At 33.2% G+C, this 17,645-nt stretch overlaps 1 protein-coding gene and 1 non-coding gene across 2 annotated transcripts; one reads left to right on the top strand and one right to left on the bottom strand.

The window, feature by feature from the left end:
* Window positions 1-156: 156 nt before the first annotated feature.
* Window positions 157-8,907, bottom strand: LOC104226762 (linoleate 13S-lipoxygenase 2-1, chloroplastic-like). Its single transcript, XM_070162451.1, has 10 exons — window positions 8,498-8,907; window positions 7,054-7,322; window positions 4,374-4,611; window positions 3,355-3,675; window positions 3,035-3,120; window positions 2,778-2,888; window positions 2,000-2,301; window positions 1,608-1,874; window positions 1,116-1,456; window positions 157-698 (listed from the first exon to the last, which is right to left on the bottom strand). Exons 1-10 carry the CDS (start codon window positions 8,847-8,849, stop codon window positions 280-282), a joined length of 2,706 nt encoding a protein of 901 aa, XP_070018552.1. The 5' UTR covers window positions 8,850-8,907; the 3' UTR covers window positions 157-279.
* Window positions 8,908-16,013: 7,106 nt separating this feature from the next.
* Window positions 16,014-16,116, top strand: LOC138882406 (U6 spliceosomal RNA). Its single transcript, XR_011404013.1, has one exon. It is a non-coding gene; the product is annotated as a U6 spliceosomal RNA (small nuclear RNA).
* Window positions 16,117-17,645: the final 1,529 nt, after the last annotated feature.

Here is a 17,645-nt window from a genome sequence, read left to right as displayed (position 1 = left end):
TGTCTCTTCTGTTTAAAGGAAATTTTCTCTTTTCTATTTAAAGTGGTTGTATTTCCATGTCATTGTTACTATGGACAAAGTGAATTTACTTCATTTCTTACTCAACTGCTTGTACCAAATTTTTGCATTGTCCCAAACTATTGGCTCATTACTCAGTGTCAGAAGCGGATTTAGAATTTATGCTTTCTTCTGCTCGGTCAGAGACGAATATTCAAGGGGAAGATTCTTGCTTACTACTGTAAACTTACCAAGTGAGCATATAAATGAGCATATGCAAAATCAAATGGAAATGCTATAGGGTACACCTTTTCCAGTAACACCAGGTTCAGAAAATGGTTTCAACAGTTCATATGGCACAACTCCAGCTCCATTTCTGTTCATCAAATTGCAATCAACATTTCTACCATCAATAATCCCTTCAAGTTCCTTTAATCTTCCAGAAAATTTTTCGAACGCCGCGTTAATCACAGGATCCTCTGCCCAGTAAGGTTCCATGTTCTCTCCAACATATTCTTCATCTGGAGAATGATTTGATAAAACATCCAAAACTGCCATGACTGTTGTTGCCTGGATTTGTGAAGGGAAGCATTCTAATAGTGCATCCTCAGGTTTTTTCAAGAAATTCTCCCATTCTTCATCAGTTGGATCCTCAGTTGGCATTTTTGCTCTAGCTGTTGTTGGCCTATTTGGGAAGTAGCCTACACATGCAATAGCAAAGTCAATATTCTATGAAGTGAAGACAACATAAATTCAATAAGTACAAAATGAAACTTCAATTTTATCAAATTTGGAGAAAGTGGATGGGGGTGATTACAATGACAATGTAAAGATTTTTATACTATCAGTGTAGTTTTAACTTATGATTATAGTTATCATTTTTATCAGTTTACTACTTAATATTTATCGTTGAGATTTACCTGTAATTATCCTATAAATGGATGATTGTATAATGTCTTTCACATCACCGATGCATAGAACTTAAACTTGTTTTAAAACGAGTTTAACCTCTATACACCGATGGTGTATAAGAACTTTTACACTATCAGTGTCAACTAAAAGATAACTATTTACAAAAATTAAGATTTTTAACTTAAAAGATAGGGGGGGGGGTTTACCTGCATAACTGTATTGTCCAAAGTTTACTGCTGCATGGTGTCCAGAAGTTACCCAAACAATTGTTGTGATAATTCCAATTAAGTCATCTGGGGTTTTTAGTTCTGGCCACCACGACTCATCTTTCTTGTCACCATGTCCAACATTTTTGATCTCTGACCACCAAGCTTGGAGTTCTGTATCGGATTTTATGAGTTCGGTTTCTGTATAGTAGTGGTTGACATAGTCTGTTACCCATTGTTTAAGGATGTCCCATAGTACTAAACCATCATTTGCAAAAGGGTAGTCTTCTATTGTTAGTTTCAAACCATATGGTGCATCTGGATCTTTCACAGCCATTCCCCTGTTAAAGTTTGCACAAATAATTTTTATACTATCAGATCACTTAAAATATAATCGTATGTAATTCTCCATGATAAGTGAGATCAGTAACATAAAAAATTAGACAGAAATAACTTGTTACGACAAGTTAAAATACACTGATAGTGAATTACCTGCTAATGAGGTCTTCCGGGAGTGCCTGTCGATCAAATCGCCATTCAAGATCATAAGCAACAGAGCTCAACTCCATGGAGTATTTGCCGGGGAAAAATGAATTCTCAATAATGCCATTGGCATTAATAAGAGCATCTCTAGCTAAGGAATTTATTTCCATAGTGTATCTGAAATGAGGATGCAGTAATCTGTATATTGGGTGCATTGCACTAAGTTGCCTATTTGTTGCTATGATGTATGGCTCTGTAGCACAATGAGTTCTTAGCCTGCAAAAACCAGTTTCAAACTATTAATATTTCCACAGATGTTTTCAGTCAGATAGCGAGCTATTACTCAACTATGAACACTAAATGAAAGCGGCCGGGAATATAATGCATGTGTCATCACTTACCAGTGACTAACAAGCTGGTGATAGCCAGAGTACTGAGCAAGAACATGAGCTTTAGCTAATTTCCAAAGCCAAGAACCAGTGGCATGCCAAGTAGGGCAATATACTTCTTTCCACTGAGGTTTATCATATACAGGTGGCCTTGTTAGCTCAATGGCCAAAGGTCTCAATGTGCCATCTGGTGTCAAGAAAAATAGAGTTCTTGATCCATATAACACTCTTCCTTTGAGTTCATTCACTTTGTTCACATATGGTAACAACAAATCATGATAATCTAGAATAAACAGCTTCTTTTGTTTAACTGCCTGCAATTTATAATGTATTATTCAAGATTTAGTTAAGGCAGAAGGAAGACTATGTACAGATCATGTATAATCAAGCGTGTGTGTGTGTGTGTGGGGGGGGGGGGGTCATAATTTAAATAATGGCCTAAAAGAAACCATTTATGCAAATAAAGGGAACAACCGTTGGCTAGAAATGACATTAAGTTGCTACTCTAAAGGGCTACTATTTAGGAATTAGCCAATGTGACTCGAATTTTAGTTTTTCAGTTAAATTTTTTGAGACACAAATGTCCTGAATTGTCCTGAAATTTAAATTTTTAGGAAATAAGCACAAGCTAATTCCTAAATAGCAGCCCTAAGAGCGGCTATTTGTGCACTTCCCCAACCGTTGGCCTGCGGACTGCGGAATATCGTGTGTCCATAAAGAAACCATAAACAGTGTAATTTTTCTTATAAATTTTTTTTTTAAAAAAAACAAAGGATTTGTTTATATATACCTCTTCAACAGTCATGAATCCTGCAATTTCTAGCTCAATTAGCTCTTTTGTGATTGCTGATTCAGGAGGTCCATATATCTCAGGGTCTAGCTTGCTCTTCAATGGCCATTCCTGGAATTTTCATGAACTATTTTTAGTCCTGTGTTTCTATCAATAATTTGATCTTTAACCATAATGTATGCTTTGATTTATAAAACAATAATTAAGTAATATGATAAAATGAAATAAAATAACTAATTAAGGGAAATCAACCATACCGTAACCAAGCGTATACTATAGGGGTTCAAACCAGCTAAGGTTTGACGAGCAAATTCCACATCTTTAAACCAAGAAAACTTGTCCCCTGCAATAACGTTGAAAAATATATATAACCTTAGATTTTTACAAGAAATTTACCAAAGGTGCAATAATATTACTTGTGGTTTTTTAAAAAAAAATTTCCAACAGATATATTATGCATTTTTGGAAGAATGGGACGGATGTGACGTCATTTTGGAGGATCTGAGCAACATAAGTTTCCGATATAATATTTTGATTAATGAATTTTTGACGAATCCGAGCAACACCGGTGACTTACGTTGAAGCAATTCAGGAGTTTCAAAGAGCAAGATATCTTTTCGTGTATCTGAAATGGCCTTAATGAGCCTTGGTATGATATTCAACAAGGTACTTTTATCGTTAAGGGGTGGAAGTTCGACTCCGACGTTGAACAGTGAGTCAATGGCCGGAAAATGTGGAAATCCGACGTCCGGATCAACGGCGACGGACTGCAACGCCGGCACCACCGCGTGCAGAACTGAGGAAAGTGTGTTGCCTGAGAATGTTAAGCTCTTCACTTCTGAGAATGCTTCATCTCTTGGTACATAGACAAAGCTACTCTTTGATTCAGATAATGGATCTGCAATATCGCAACCACAAAATGAGTAGTATAAATTAAATTCGAGTTTAATTTTTAATCATCGGAAACTATAGAATTTTTATACTATTAGATTAAGGAAAAACTTTACAAATAGAGTTATGTATTGACCATGCATGTAAAAAGTATGTACATACTGGTCAATTATACGATAATTACATATATTTATATATAAGCATTACGTAATAGCCTAATAAAAATGATAACTATCTTGCTATTGGATATTTCTCTACACTGGTAGATAATTTTTTTTTTTTTTTTTACATTATCAATTTATATAACTTAAATCTTTATCGTTTTTTTCTATAACAAGCAGTTTGGTAACATGCAAGTTGTGGTAACATATTATGTTACACGGTTAATGTATATAATTTAGATCCAATCAAAGTTTAACTTCTATAAATTAAACTTAATAAAAAATTTATATTATCATGTCACTTCAAAGATAATCACGGATAACTATCCATAATAAGTAAAATTAGCATCTGGACAACACGACAAACAATCAGAAAGTAACATAATTATATAAAAATTATTTACAGTGTTATTGTAGAGTATAAGACTATAAGTTTAAATCTATATAAAAATATATAGTATATACTCTTTTTGACCTAATTTATGTTACATTCTTTTTTTTTTTTTTTTTAAATGTGCCATATAAATTGAAGCGTCGGGAGTACCTTTCTCGCTTCGTGGGCCACCAGTTCTGCATCTTCTAGGATAAGGGAATTCATTCCCACCAAGTACTGGTCTTTTAGTATCATCACTGGCATCAGGATCTCCAATATCATTGTAAACATCATAATCATATACTCTCTCGAACTTTTTACGTTGTCCAATTCCATCACCTCTCAATATTACAAGTTCTTTTCCTCTTAATCTCTTTATTGCACTTGGTGTTTGAGATGGTAGATATGACTGTGTATCAATATGGAAATAAAACATATTAATAAGCCTGGATTGATTCTCATTATGGATACAATTGAAAGAGTACATTGAAATGATCCAGTTATGTTAGTAAAATTTCAAGAAATTATTGAAATCAAATATACACTAAATATGTAATCTCTTGACTATCAACGGGAGCGGATTTATAGGCAAAATTATGGGGTACGTGAATACATGGTCTTTTTTGTAAAATTAGGTATTTTATGTACTCTCTCCGTTCACTTTTACTTGCCACTATTGACTTTACGCACCCCTTAAGAATTAATAAATAAAGTTTCTAATTTATCATGATACTCATATTAATTGATGTATAATCTTAATGAATTTGAAATGAGTAATTAATATTAAGATCAAAACAGAAAAAATAAGTTATTTCTTGATATGAGAAAAGTGTCAAATAAAAATAAAAATTTATTTTTGGAATACTTGACAATTAAAAGTGAACGGAGCGAGTACATATTTTCTAAAATTAGTATAATATTAATTGTTGGCACCCATATTTTAAGAAGGTTGAATGGTGTACTTGGATGGAGGTTGAGTTATTTATAAGGAGGAAGAAGGGTCAATTCCCACTTAATACATTTTTTTTCTTCTTTTTTAGTAGTGCACCCATGTTCTAAAAATTCTAGATTTATCTCTGACTCTCAAATCATCCCTACAAATATATATATATATATATATATATAGTATAGTTGTATGTCTAGTCTCTTTCTTTTTTCTCGTATGGGTCCTAGGAGTTACCTAAGTGGCAGTCGACCATTTCTAACGTTGGATAATTAACTGCATGCATGTTGTTGCTAGAAGAAATGTAGTACACAAGAAGAGCAGCCTGTGTTTGTAATAATAATAAATGCAATTAATAGGACCACAAGGTCCACAATATGCCTTTTTGGTACATTTGTCTTGTTTATAAGTGAGATGAAACAAAAACATAACTATATATCGAATATTGGAATGGACCACTATATATGGTAAAAATAGTATGGGCTAGCGTACTGAAGTTGCAAAAATAATCTATTGTAAAAATGCATAGTAAAACTGTGTGCATAAGCGCCGATATGAGAGTTATGTGTGTCATGCTACTCCTATATGTAGTCCAGTACTAACGAAAACTATTATTAAACAATTATCCCTATATGCGGTCCAGTACTAACGAAAAGATCGTCTATTATTAAACAGTTACCAGGTGAACAAAAATTGAATCTTTTATTACCTATCAATATTCCAATTGTGCCAATTCGAATATATGCTTCTTGTTACATGTAAGACCCCATAATTGGGATGGTAAAATATGGACGTGGACGTGATTTTTAGAATTCTTTTTAGGTTTTGAAGAAAAGAAGGTAAAACATACTAGGGGTACTTTAAACTGTTTATTATAGGAAATCTTTTACTAGTTTAATATTTAAGCTTATACAATCAAGTCACTGATTATAATATAATTACAAGTAAATTGCTATAATAAGCTTAAGCAATAACCTGGTAAATATAACTTGAATCACTTCTTCTATAGTTAGATCATATTTTCGTCCATTATATATCAAAATTTGGCATGTCAAATGGGCCGGGTCGACCATGAACCGACCAACATAACGTTAAAATAGCACGAGCTAGCCAGTTTTTCGGACTGTTCATTCAAAAATAGCCAGCGTTTGCCAAGTTATTGAAAAATAGCCACTATTTTGCTGCAATAGAGACCGGTCCAACATAATATACTGGAGTTCGGTGCACCTGTGCATGAACTTCCAGCATATTATGCTGGCCCGGTATAGTTTGTTGGCTCCAGTATAATATACTGGAACTCCAGTATATTATACTGGAATTCCAATATATTATGTTGGAGTATTTTTCGGATTTTGAACAGTGTTTTCGTTCAAATTTATCTTTACATGAAAAGTGGCTAAATTTCGATGACTTTTGAAACTGTGACTATTTTTGAATGATCACTTGTAAAGCTGACTATTTTTAAATTTTTCATTAAAATTGACTCTTTAACCGGCCCATGACCTACGAAACCCTAACTGGACTAACCCATTAATTTAAGGGGCCTGGGTCGGGCTATAATACTTTGACCCACTGAATCGGACCGGCTCCGAACTGATAGCTGACCCACGGGTCAACCGGCTCGGACCAGCGTCAACGAGTTCGGGTCGCGTCGACCCATTTAATAGGTCTAGTGAAAATCAATCAACCGGAAATTTCTTATTCTGGACAAAAAAAGCATGTCTAAATTACGAAATATTTGTGAAATAACTCACGTTTTTAGATCACCTATTATGGTTTGTCAATTCTAATTGTTTGGCTACTATGAGAGAAAATCATTATTAATTCTTTTTCCAAAAATATAATAAGATAGTAATTATTTTGGGTAAAATAAATAAAGCATAAATGAAGAGGGAATTTTTGGCAAACCTTGTTGGTGAAGAAAATCCTTTCCTCAGGATCATCAAATTTGGAGTGAACCCAAGAATCGCAAGTAATATTAACTATGCCATGGGGAAAGCCATCGATTACTATATTCTTGACATACATTTCCTTGTGGTGCTCATTTTGTACTAAAACTGCTCCAACCTCCCCAAAGTCTTCAGGAATTACAAAATCAGCCTCATATTGTGTGTAACCTTCCACATCTCGTCCACGATGTGCAAACGTCTTAATGCTTGGTTTCTTTATTCCAGTCTCTTTAAAAGAGATAATAGAGAACAAAATATATAATTAATAATATTCAAAGAAAAACCATTAACAAAAAGAATAACAGTTAAATACAAGTTGCAAGACAAAAGAGGACATTCTATCAGGAATTAAGACACTAAAAAAAATTTAAAAAAATTGGATAACGTCGCGCGGATGTTGCTAAACTGTATATTTTTATCGCTTAACCAATTCAGTGACATTACAGAAAAATCTTATCAGCTATATTTAGCAATAGAATAGACATGAATTTCGTAGTTAATTTTTGCAGTGAGAAAATGAGGAAAAACTTGAACAATTATGAAGTAAGAAATCAGCATAAAAGAAATATTGAATGACTTTTGCATGATTATGCCTTTTTTTTTTCTTTTATAAGATAAGGTAGTAAACAAACTTTTATTTTATATGCTCGTCAAAATTTCAAAAATTCAAAACAAAAAAAAAAAAACTAAAAAAGGAGCAATAATAATCTTCAGCTTCGAAGTTATTGAGTTAATTATTTAAATCGTTTTCAATTTTGAAAAAATTATCAAAGTACAATTTGCTTCAGTTTTGCACGTTACATTCGTACGTTGTTTCGGTGAACTGAGTGAATCCGATAGAAGATAATTTGCAAACGAAATAGCATCCACAAACGGCTTATCTATTATCAACATAAAATAATACAATTATTTACATAGTTGGAAAAAAAGTACAATTATTTACTTCACTATCATAAAAGGTTAGACAACAGATGCTGATTTGAAATTTGATGTATGCACAAGGAAATTTAGTGTCAACGGGCTCAAATATTGAATACCATATTTTATATATATAGAACAAAATATATGTAAAAAATACTAACATATGAACAAATACTAAGTTCTGAACTCATAATTGAAAGAGTGCAATAATTTAATAACGAGAACATAAAGGGTTGAACCTATCAAAGTTAAATCTTAGATCGCCTCTAAAGGCAGATGCACTTTAATTAATTTAGTTCCAACAGGCCGGGTTCTATTGAACCGCGATATCTTTTAAGTGAAGCATAGATATACGTTTCGAAAGTCAGTGAGTTTATTGCTAAAAACTTTAAAACTGGTTGAATCCATCGAGCTTAAACTCTGAATTTGCCCCTCGTTCCAACCCGTGTACCAGAAAAAAAATGTAAAAAGAGAACACTTACTAGGATCAAGCTCAGCTGCAACAATCCACAAAAGGAGTGTTTTACCAAGCAAATCACCAATATCATCAAGTCCTCTTGTTAAAGATAAGTTAGTGCCTCCAACTGTTTTTTGGACAGTTATCACTGCTTTTACACTAGTAGATTTCTCAGTAGAACTAAGCACAGCTTTTGTGCTATTTGCAGCATTATAATGAACCCTAAAATTCTTCTTCTGATTTTGTCTAAGGTTTTTATTTAAAATATTGATGGGAAAAGAGGCTAAGATTTCTCCAGAAATAAATGATCTAGTACTACTCCATGGGATTAGGGTTTTTGTAGATTGTGATGTTTGATGAAGCTGAGGCTTCAACATTCTTTAATTTACTTTTTCTCTTTTTTTTTTTTGTGGGATGTAAGTTTAAGAGGATATATGATTTGCTTTGAATTATGCTAAGGATTCTCTTTATATAGATACATTTTTTTTGCTTAGCTTGGGGTAAGCATGGAGTCTTTTTCATTTTTTGTGTGATGTCTTTGACTTGTAGCCCTAGCTGTTGCATGGAAACTAGGGTTACAGATTATTCCAGATAATAAACGTGTAGATATATGTAATTTGTGTCTAGTCCCTTTGGATAATTCGATAAATTGGAACAATACAAAGAAGATTAATTAATACTCCAATTTTCTTTTAAGAAGTATCTTGTGTCTTCAAATCTCAAATTAATCGATTGCAAGGAGTAGTTATAGAAAAGAAAAAAGTGGATAATCTAGCTTAAGGAGCTGAAGGCCAGGAAAATCTTTTTTTTTTTTTTTTTTGGTTTTTCGTTCGATGTCCAATATCCCTATTGGAACCCGACTATATTCAAATTCGCGCTGCGTAAGGCCTCATTCGGGGGGAAGTGCTCCCTACCAAAATATTTTTCATACCCAGTGCTCGAACCCGAGGCCTTTAATTAAGAGAAGATAAGTCTCATTCACTGCACTACATCCTTTTGTGGTGACAAGGAAAATTTCACTATACTACTTTGAGCGCACGATAAAAATCATTTTTCATGAAAATCATTTGGAAAAGTTATTTTTAAAGATTAGTGCTAGTAATTTTGGTGTAAACATCGAGGACATGTAGATCAGCTTCTCCCAAATTCCTTTTGTCTGGTGTGTGTGAAAGAGGAGAGTGTGTGTGTGAGTGATTGAAAACTGATATTAGCAAATCTGTCAATATATTAAAACAAATTTAACCACATATAAAAGGGTATGCAGTAAGTCATTTAGCATGTGCATCTATTTATTTCTAATTGGGTTGGAAAAAGGCTAGACTATGTATATAAGGACAATTTACCAAATTACCTATGAGCTAGCAGTTTGGTTTGGTAGGTATATAGTTCATTGAACATGAGGGTATTAGATATAGTAGCGGTCCATGCATGCAGTTGCCGGAAAATTATACGGTACATATAAGGTAAAATCAAGTTTTTATCAAGTTTAATCCCTTTGATATTGCCGGAAAGTATAATTTAATGGTCAAAGGGGTTTAAAATCTTTGTTAGGTTGCTGATTCAATTCGCACTTGTCATTGTCTCTTTAAATTTTTTTAACCTTTTCCTTTTTTGAACCCCCTTAGCAGAAATTTTGCCTCCGCCACTGAAATTGCAAAAGTGGAAATAGGGTTTAGGTTACCGTCAAACTTATTGTACTTTGGTCTAAATCTTGTATTCGTCTTGAAAAATCAAAACATTACATGTCAACCTTGAAATAGGATGGTGTCGAACTGCATCACATAAATTGGCATGAAGGGAGTACTATTAATTTAATTTAGAATTCAACAAGTTAAAAGAATTAAAATCCCAATCCCGTAAATTTGAAATGTTGGCTTTACCTCTGCCTGAATAAGTAGTCAAAGAGTCTGCAACGCATTTCTATTTTTCACATATTTTAAACTTTTAACCTTAAAATCTTAAAAATGAAAAAATCGAAAAAAATAATCCTTTAAAGTATGACCAAGAAAGTCTTTTTTGTGGAAATAACCTTAGAATTTTTTGGAGTTTGGGAATATACTCGAATTTCCCTACTTAAGTTATTTCTCCACATGCTACGTACGGTCTATGATAGCACGGATATATGAACATAAATATCAGCAAGCTAGTACGAATTCAACACGACATAGGAACGTGGGGACTCAAGACGGTAAAAACTTACGTCAAAACATACCAATATACTGTGGTTAAGGGATTGAGTGAGCTCTTGCCTAAGAGGAGAGTTTAATAAAGCCGAGAGGAATTTTTCGACAATAAAAAAGCTTTTCTTCCCAACCGAGGTAATAGACCACTTTATGGCCGATGTGATTACCAGCCAAAGGGCAAAAAGACGGGATTGAATGTGACTCTACCAATATCAATCTCCTGTAGAACAAGAAAAAGCAATTCTGCCCGATATCGGTAATGATTAACATATTTTTTTTTTGATAGAGGGGAAACCTTACTTAAGAACAGAGAGTGACAGAGCAAAAAAACAAGGCAAGGGATATATATTACTTTATTGGTATGTTTTGACGTAAGTTTTTACCCTGTCTCGAGTCCCCACTATATATATGAATTAACCATGATAAAGAGTGAGAAGTTTAAGCGCGACCACGTATATTATAACTATTTGGTTGATGTAAAAATTCCATGCGAGTAAGTTTTTACTATTGAGACAACCATGATATGATTTTTTTTAATTTAAGTCTCTGTCCGTTCTATTTATTTAACACGCTTTCTTTATTAGTCTATTCCAAAAAGAATAACATATTTTTATACTTAAAAATAATTTAACTTTAAATTTTTCTGTTTGCCCATCTTATATTTTATTAAATTTCATATCAGAGTCAAACTAAATCATATAAAGTGAAGCAGATTGGGAGCAGTATATGGATAAAATATTCATCAAATACAAACCATGAAGGGGGTAATGCAGTCATTATACTTGATATGTCAAAAGTATATGACAGAATGGATTGGACTTTCCTCCTGGCTCTTACGAGAAACTTGGTTTTTCAGAGAAGTTGATAGACTTGATATGGAGATCAATTGTAAGTGTTTGGTATTCTATTCTAATAAATGGTTCAAAGGAAGGGATCTTTCATTCTACAAGGGGCTCAAAATAAGGTGATTCATTATTACCTGCTGTATGGGTCCAAATATGAACAACCACGACTGTTGATGAGTACGAAGAACGACGAGATTCTTGAAGCTCGACATCTTGCAGGGGACGACCTACATGCGAACAAGAGACTGCACGACTTTTTGCAGCAGTACAGGCCCATTAGGGGACATTAGGAATATTCTTTCGAATATTCCCTATGACTTGTCTTTTAGGGCTTAGAAGGGGTTTATCCCTTATATATATAGCATAAAACAACCTTGTAAGGCCTTAGGCATTTTCCTAACTGATAACACTTGCTTACATAAACGATTGATATGATTATTGTTTAAGGGTTTGTCTTAACGAGATAAAGAAATCTTATCCTCTGCAATCTCTTAGTCTATCTTTTGTTCTAGAGATTAGTATACTTAGCTAAGATTTACCCCCTCATTTCCTTTGATTGATTTATTCAAAAAGGTTCCGATATCTTTTGAGTCAAATAGTTTGGCGCCGTCTGTGGGGATTCCTATAGCTGAGATCTTAGTTTTGTCTAGATTCTTGAAAGAAATAATTACTTCTTTTGAGCCTCACAAAGGCCAACAATGGCCGGAAAGGGAGAAATAAGGCTAAAGACGATAGTAGGTGTCACGAACAACCTCCTAAATTCCCTCAATGAAGCCGGTGGGTAAGATAACAAAAACGCAACTCCAAGTGCTACACCTGAGGGAAAGATCTCACCCCCTCCCCCCCTCCCCCGCACGAGGGCCTAACTGTCTCTCGCGAAAGGGAAACCTCAACATCCGTAGCAGGAGAAGTACCACCGTCCGTGAGAAGGCTATTAGAAGAATGGTTGACAAACACCTTGAGCAATATACTCGAGAAACCCGTTCAAAGGGATATCGAAGGCACAATACCCGCAAAAACCGCAACTGTCGCCGATGAGCCAGAAACCCCACGAACAGGTAACACTCATAAATGTCATTGACGCAAGAAACGATGCACTTGCGGCCATCTTAAAGAAAATGGAAGAGATGTAGCATTGAACTTATTATACAATTAAAATTATGGGTTTAAAATCTAATATTTGTTAAGATTTTAATAAATTTTTACATATAAATTCATATTCCATATCAAGTTCAGTTGAACCTGCGTTCGAAAGACTATATTCGCCCAAGTTGATAGTATCGTTTAAAACTGTACAAAATTTGGATGATTCAAACATATTAAAAGCACATAAATAGTTACTTTAAAAGAAAACGAAAAAGAAATAATTTAATGGACTAAAATCTAAATAATTTAGGATCTCTACACAAATAGCCGGCGATATTTATCACACTCCTTTTCTCACACCTTAACCCTCTATAAAGGATATATAAAGTGATTTAAGCTCGAAAATGGTTTTCAATTAGAAAGTGACAAAAGTTTTGTGTTTCAAAGGATTTTACTCAGAGTCGCTTCTTGACATTTGATTTCGGTGTGTCAAGCCACTATTTCTTGACATATATAGCTTGAGTTGAAAATTCGAATTCAATTGTGTCTGCCACTGGTGGCTAAGTTTCTATGACTAACATCCTTTTAAATTTTCGGTATTGTTTTTTCAGTTGATAGACTATGCTGCCCTTTTCTTATTCGGCAAAAATGGAGAGAGAAAAAATTAATGTGCCTTTTTCACCACGTTAAAATTATAGAGAGTGAGAGAGTCATTAGAAAAGAGAGAAAAAAAAAAAAAAGAATATCAAAATAGCTCACGGGCGGAGACCACTGGGATAGAATGAAGCAAATTTTAACACTAATAGTAAAAAAAAGAAAAGGAGGACGTAGCTTGATACAACTTATCAACAACTTGTCTATAATTTTCATACATTATTTTTACCAATTTATATATAATTACAATATCATACAACTTAAATACAAATTTTATACAATATGTATTTTGTATCTGATTTATACATAGTAAAAATAAACTTGATATAACTAGTTATATATTATACAACTTATCTACAACTTTCATACATTATTTCTACCCAGTTATATACAACTACAATATCATACAACTCAAATACAATTTTTATACAATATTGTTCAACTTTGATACAATATTTAAATAAAAAATATATATATAAACAACAGAATACAATTTTTCTACAACTTTACTACAATTTCTGCAATATAATATATGTATATACAACTATAATATCATACAACTTGAATACAATTTTTATACAATATTTAAATAAAATATATATATAAATAACAGAATACAATTTTTCTACAACTTTACTACAATTTCTGCAGTATAATGTGTATGTCATGTCTTCTTCTTCTTCTTCTTCTTCTTCTTCTTCTTCTTCTTCTTCTTCTTCTTCTTCTTCAAATAATGGTTTTGAAAACCTAAATTCGAATTCAAAGCTTCAAATAATGGTTTTGAAAATCCAAATTTGAATTCAAAGCTTCAATTTTTTTTTATTGGTTGTCAAGGGTGGAATTGCTGCTCTCTTTTCCTTTGCTTTACATTACTGGAATTAGGATTGCGAGATAGAGAGATATGTAGAGAGAATTCCCAATTATTTACAACAACACCCAATTCAAACAAATAATATTTTTTGAAAACCCAAATTCAAATTCAACGCTTCAAAGCTTTTTAATAGTTGTTAATGGTAGAATTGCTGATCTCTTTTTCTTTGCTCTACATTACTGGAATTAGGGATTAAGAGATAGAGAGAGACGTAGAGAGAGAGAGAGAGAGAGAGAGAGAGAGAGAGAGAGAGAGAGAGAGAGAGAGAGAGACATGAGGGAGAGAGAATAAGGATGGTTAATAATTGATTCCTAATATAAAGGGATACTCATTTAATTCCTAAAGTACATATAATTGGTAAATTTGTATATAGGAGGTAATTAAATTGAAACTTGAGTAGAGAGGGTAATAAAGTTTCCAATAGTGTATAGGTATGTAAAAATTACTTTAAAAAAAAAAATACTCAAACTGAAGCAAAAACACATGAAAGAAAAATAAACACACAAGAGGCTCGAAGTTGTCCCACTTAAATTTAAAAAAAAGAAGAAGAGGAAAATACTACAAGTCTATACTATGCTCATCCACAAGTCTCTCACCACCTCCAATTACATTCACTACGGGGCATACCCGGATAAAAATATATACAAAATATATGGGGCATTTCCCTGAGTATAAACTAAAGGGGACGACCTCTCACCTCAAATAAAATAAAGACAAGACCTAAATTTTTTTTACCTGAGTATGGTCGGCCTAAGCATACTACTAGCGATTTAATTAATAAATAAATAAAATAAAAGAAGCAAGGTCATTTAAGCTCAATTTCCTTCACATTTTTAAAGCCAACTCCCATGACCCTTTTGTATCCTTACCTAATCTGTACGAGCTCAATACCAATTATACAGGTTTTTCTAAATCACTTCAATGAAAAACTAGTAAACTAGTAATCAAAGGATAAGTAATAAGACATATTCATCACATTAAATATAAAAAGTTCTCACGCTAAACAGAAAAACATAAGAGGCAAACAAGTAGCATTATCAGAAATATGGAATAGCAAAAAACGTGCGGGTCTCGAGAGTGAGTGAATTGGCTATTTGGATAGAGCTGAAAAGTGCGAGTCAAATTAGTAGTCTTGTGACGTTGCTATGGGAATGAAGGAAAAACATGTGCACATTGATTAATTTGTGGAAAAAGCTACTCTAATGTGCAATATAAAATGAATTGATGAGGTTGAACAATAAGTGGTCCAGAGTGAGTGGTCACGTGAAAATTATGTCATGAAAGGGATAAGAATTTTGTCTCTCTCATTTTTTAATTGTTTAATAAAAATTGCAAAGATATTTTAGCTAATGAAATTCAAACACTACAACTAACCACACCTATTTTTGTGACTTTTAGATATTATTCAAAGTAAGATAAATTAAAGTAACTAAGCAAAATTTCAATTAGCTAAAACAAATAAAATATTTTTGTAATTTCCATTTTAAGAGAAAATAAAGCAAAAAGGTAAAAAATAGGCAAAGTAACAATATTAGAGCTAAAAGAAATATCAAATCACTAAAAAGGGGTAAACTTTTGTGGAAGTAAAAAATTACATGTCTACAATATTTATTGTTTGCTTTTTCTAGCCATATGTACACGTTATACATTGATAAAATATAATCATACACATATAATCTCTTTTTTTTTTGTGGGATGTAAGTTTAAGAGGATATATGGTTTGCTTTGAATTATGCTAAGGATTCTCTTTATATAGATAACATTTTTTTGCTTAGCTTGGGGTAAGCATGGAGTCTTTTTCATTTTTTGTGTGATGTCTTTGACTTGTAACCCTAGCTGTTGCATGGAAACTAGGGTTACAGATTATTCCAGACGATAAACGTGTAGATATATGTAATTTGTGTCTAGTCCCTTTGGATAATTCGATAAATTGGAACAATACAAAGAAGATTAATTAACATGGTCCATGTGCAAGGATGGCAATCGAGAAATACTCCAATTTTCTTTTAAGAAGTATCTTGTGTCTTCAAATCTCAAATTAATCGATTGCAAGGAGTAGTTATAGAAAAGAAAAAAGTGGATAATCTAGCTTAAGGAGCTGAAGGACCAGGAAAATCTTTTTTTTTTTTTTTTGTTTTCCGTTCGATGTCCAGTATTTCTATTGGAACCCGACTATATTCAGATTCGTGCCGCGTAAGGCCTCATTCGGGGGGAAGTGCTCCCTACCAAAATATTTTCCATACCCAGGGCTCGAACCCGAGACCTTTAGTTAAGGAAAGATAAGTCTCATTCACTGCACCACATCCTTTTGTGGTGACAAGGAAAATTTCACTATACTACTTTGAGCGTACGATGAAAATCCTTTTTCATGAAAAAATTGTTTTCCATATATAGGAAATGGTTTTTAGTATTTGTTTGATGGGTGAAAATTTTGTTTTGGAAAAGTTATTTTTAAAGATTAATGCTAGTAATTTTGGTGTAAACATCAAAGACATGTAAATTTTTATGTATCAGAAACTATGTTGCTCATACTTTCCGAAAATGTAATCGAGTGTGTGTCTGATCTTTTAGGTAGTGCATTTTTGGAAAATTCAACACGAGTGCGATAACATTTTAGAGAGTCCGCGTAACATAGATTATAAATTAATGTGCGATCAGCTTCTCCCAAATTCCTTTTCTCTGTGTGTGTGAAAGAGCCAGAGATAGTGTGTGTGAGTGATTGAAAACGGATATTAGCAAATCTCTATCAATATATTAAAACATTTTTAACCACATATAAAAGGGTATAAGTCATTTAACATGCGCGTCCATTTATTTCTAATTCCTTCACTGATTGGATAGGAAAAAAGGCTAGACTATTAGCCCGTTTGGCCAAATTGCAAAAATCAGCTTATTTTGAGAAGTATTTTTTTTTTAAAAGTGCTTTTCTCAAAAGTACTTTGGTGAGAAGCAGTTTGTGTTTGACTAATTAGTTTGAAAAGCACTTCTGAGCAGCAATTAGTGCTTGACCAAGCTTTAAAAAACTGCTTCTAAGTGTATTTTTCTCAAAAGTGCTTCTCAAAAAATGTGCTTTTGAAGAGAAGTTATTTTTTTCTGCTTCTCCAAACTGCTTCTGCTTCTCTTCAAAAGCACTTTTTTCTCCTTCCAGAAGCTTGGCCAAACACCTCAATTTTTGGACAAACGTGTTTTGGCAAAAAAATAAGCTTGGTCAAACAGGCTATATGTATACAAGGGCAATTTGCCTAATTACCTATGAGCTAGCCTTTTAGTGGGTATATAGTTCATTGAACATGAGGGTATTAGATATAGTAGCGGTACATGCATGCAGTTGCCATGGGTGGATTTAGGGGCAGAAGGGGGTGCGAACCTTGTTCGCCGGAAAATTATACTGTACATATAAGAAAAATTTAGTTTGTGCCTCTATATATTATATTTTGTACCCCTTGATATTGCCTAAAAGTATAGCTTAGTGGTAAAAGAGGTTCAAAAATCTTTGTTAGGTTACTGGTTCAATTCCCACTCGCCACAGTCTCT

Source organism: Nicotiana sylvestris, chromosome 11, assembly GCF_000393655.2.
Source record: "Nicotiana sylvestris chromosome 11, ASM39365v2, whole genome shotgun sequence".
Classification (NCBI taxonomy): Eukaryota; Viridiplantae; Streptophyta; class Magnoliopsida; order Solanales; family Solanaceae; genus Nicotiana; species Nicotiana sylvestris.
This window is presented reverse-complemented; position numbering and strand designations above follow the sequence as displayed.

Coding starts and splice junctions, on each gene's coding strand:
- LOC104226762 (XM_070162451.1), bottom strand. CDS start 8,849: ATGTTGAAGCCTCAGCTTCATCAAACATCACAATCTACAAAAACCCTA. Junction 3,121..3,354: donor AACTCCTGAATTGCTTCAAC/GTAAGTCACCGG, acceptor ACGTTATTGCAG/GGGACAAGTTTTCTTGGTTT. Junction 2,302..2,777: donor GATTCATGACTGTTGAAGAG/GTATATATAAAC, acceptor TATAAATTGCAG/GCAGTTAAACAAAAGAAGCT.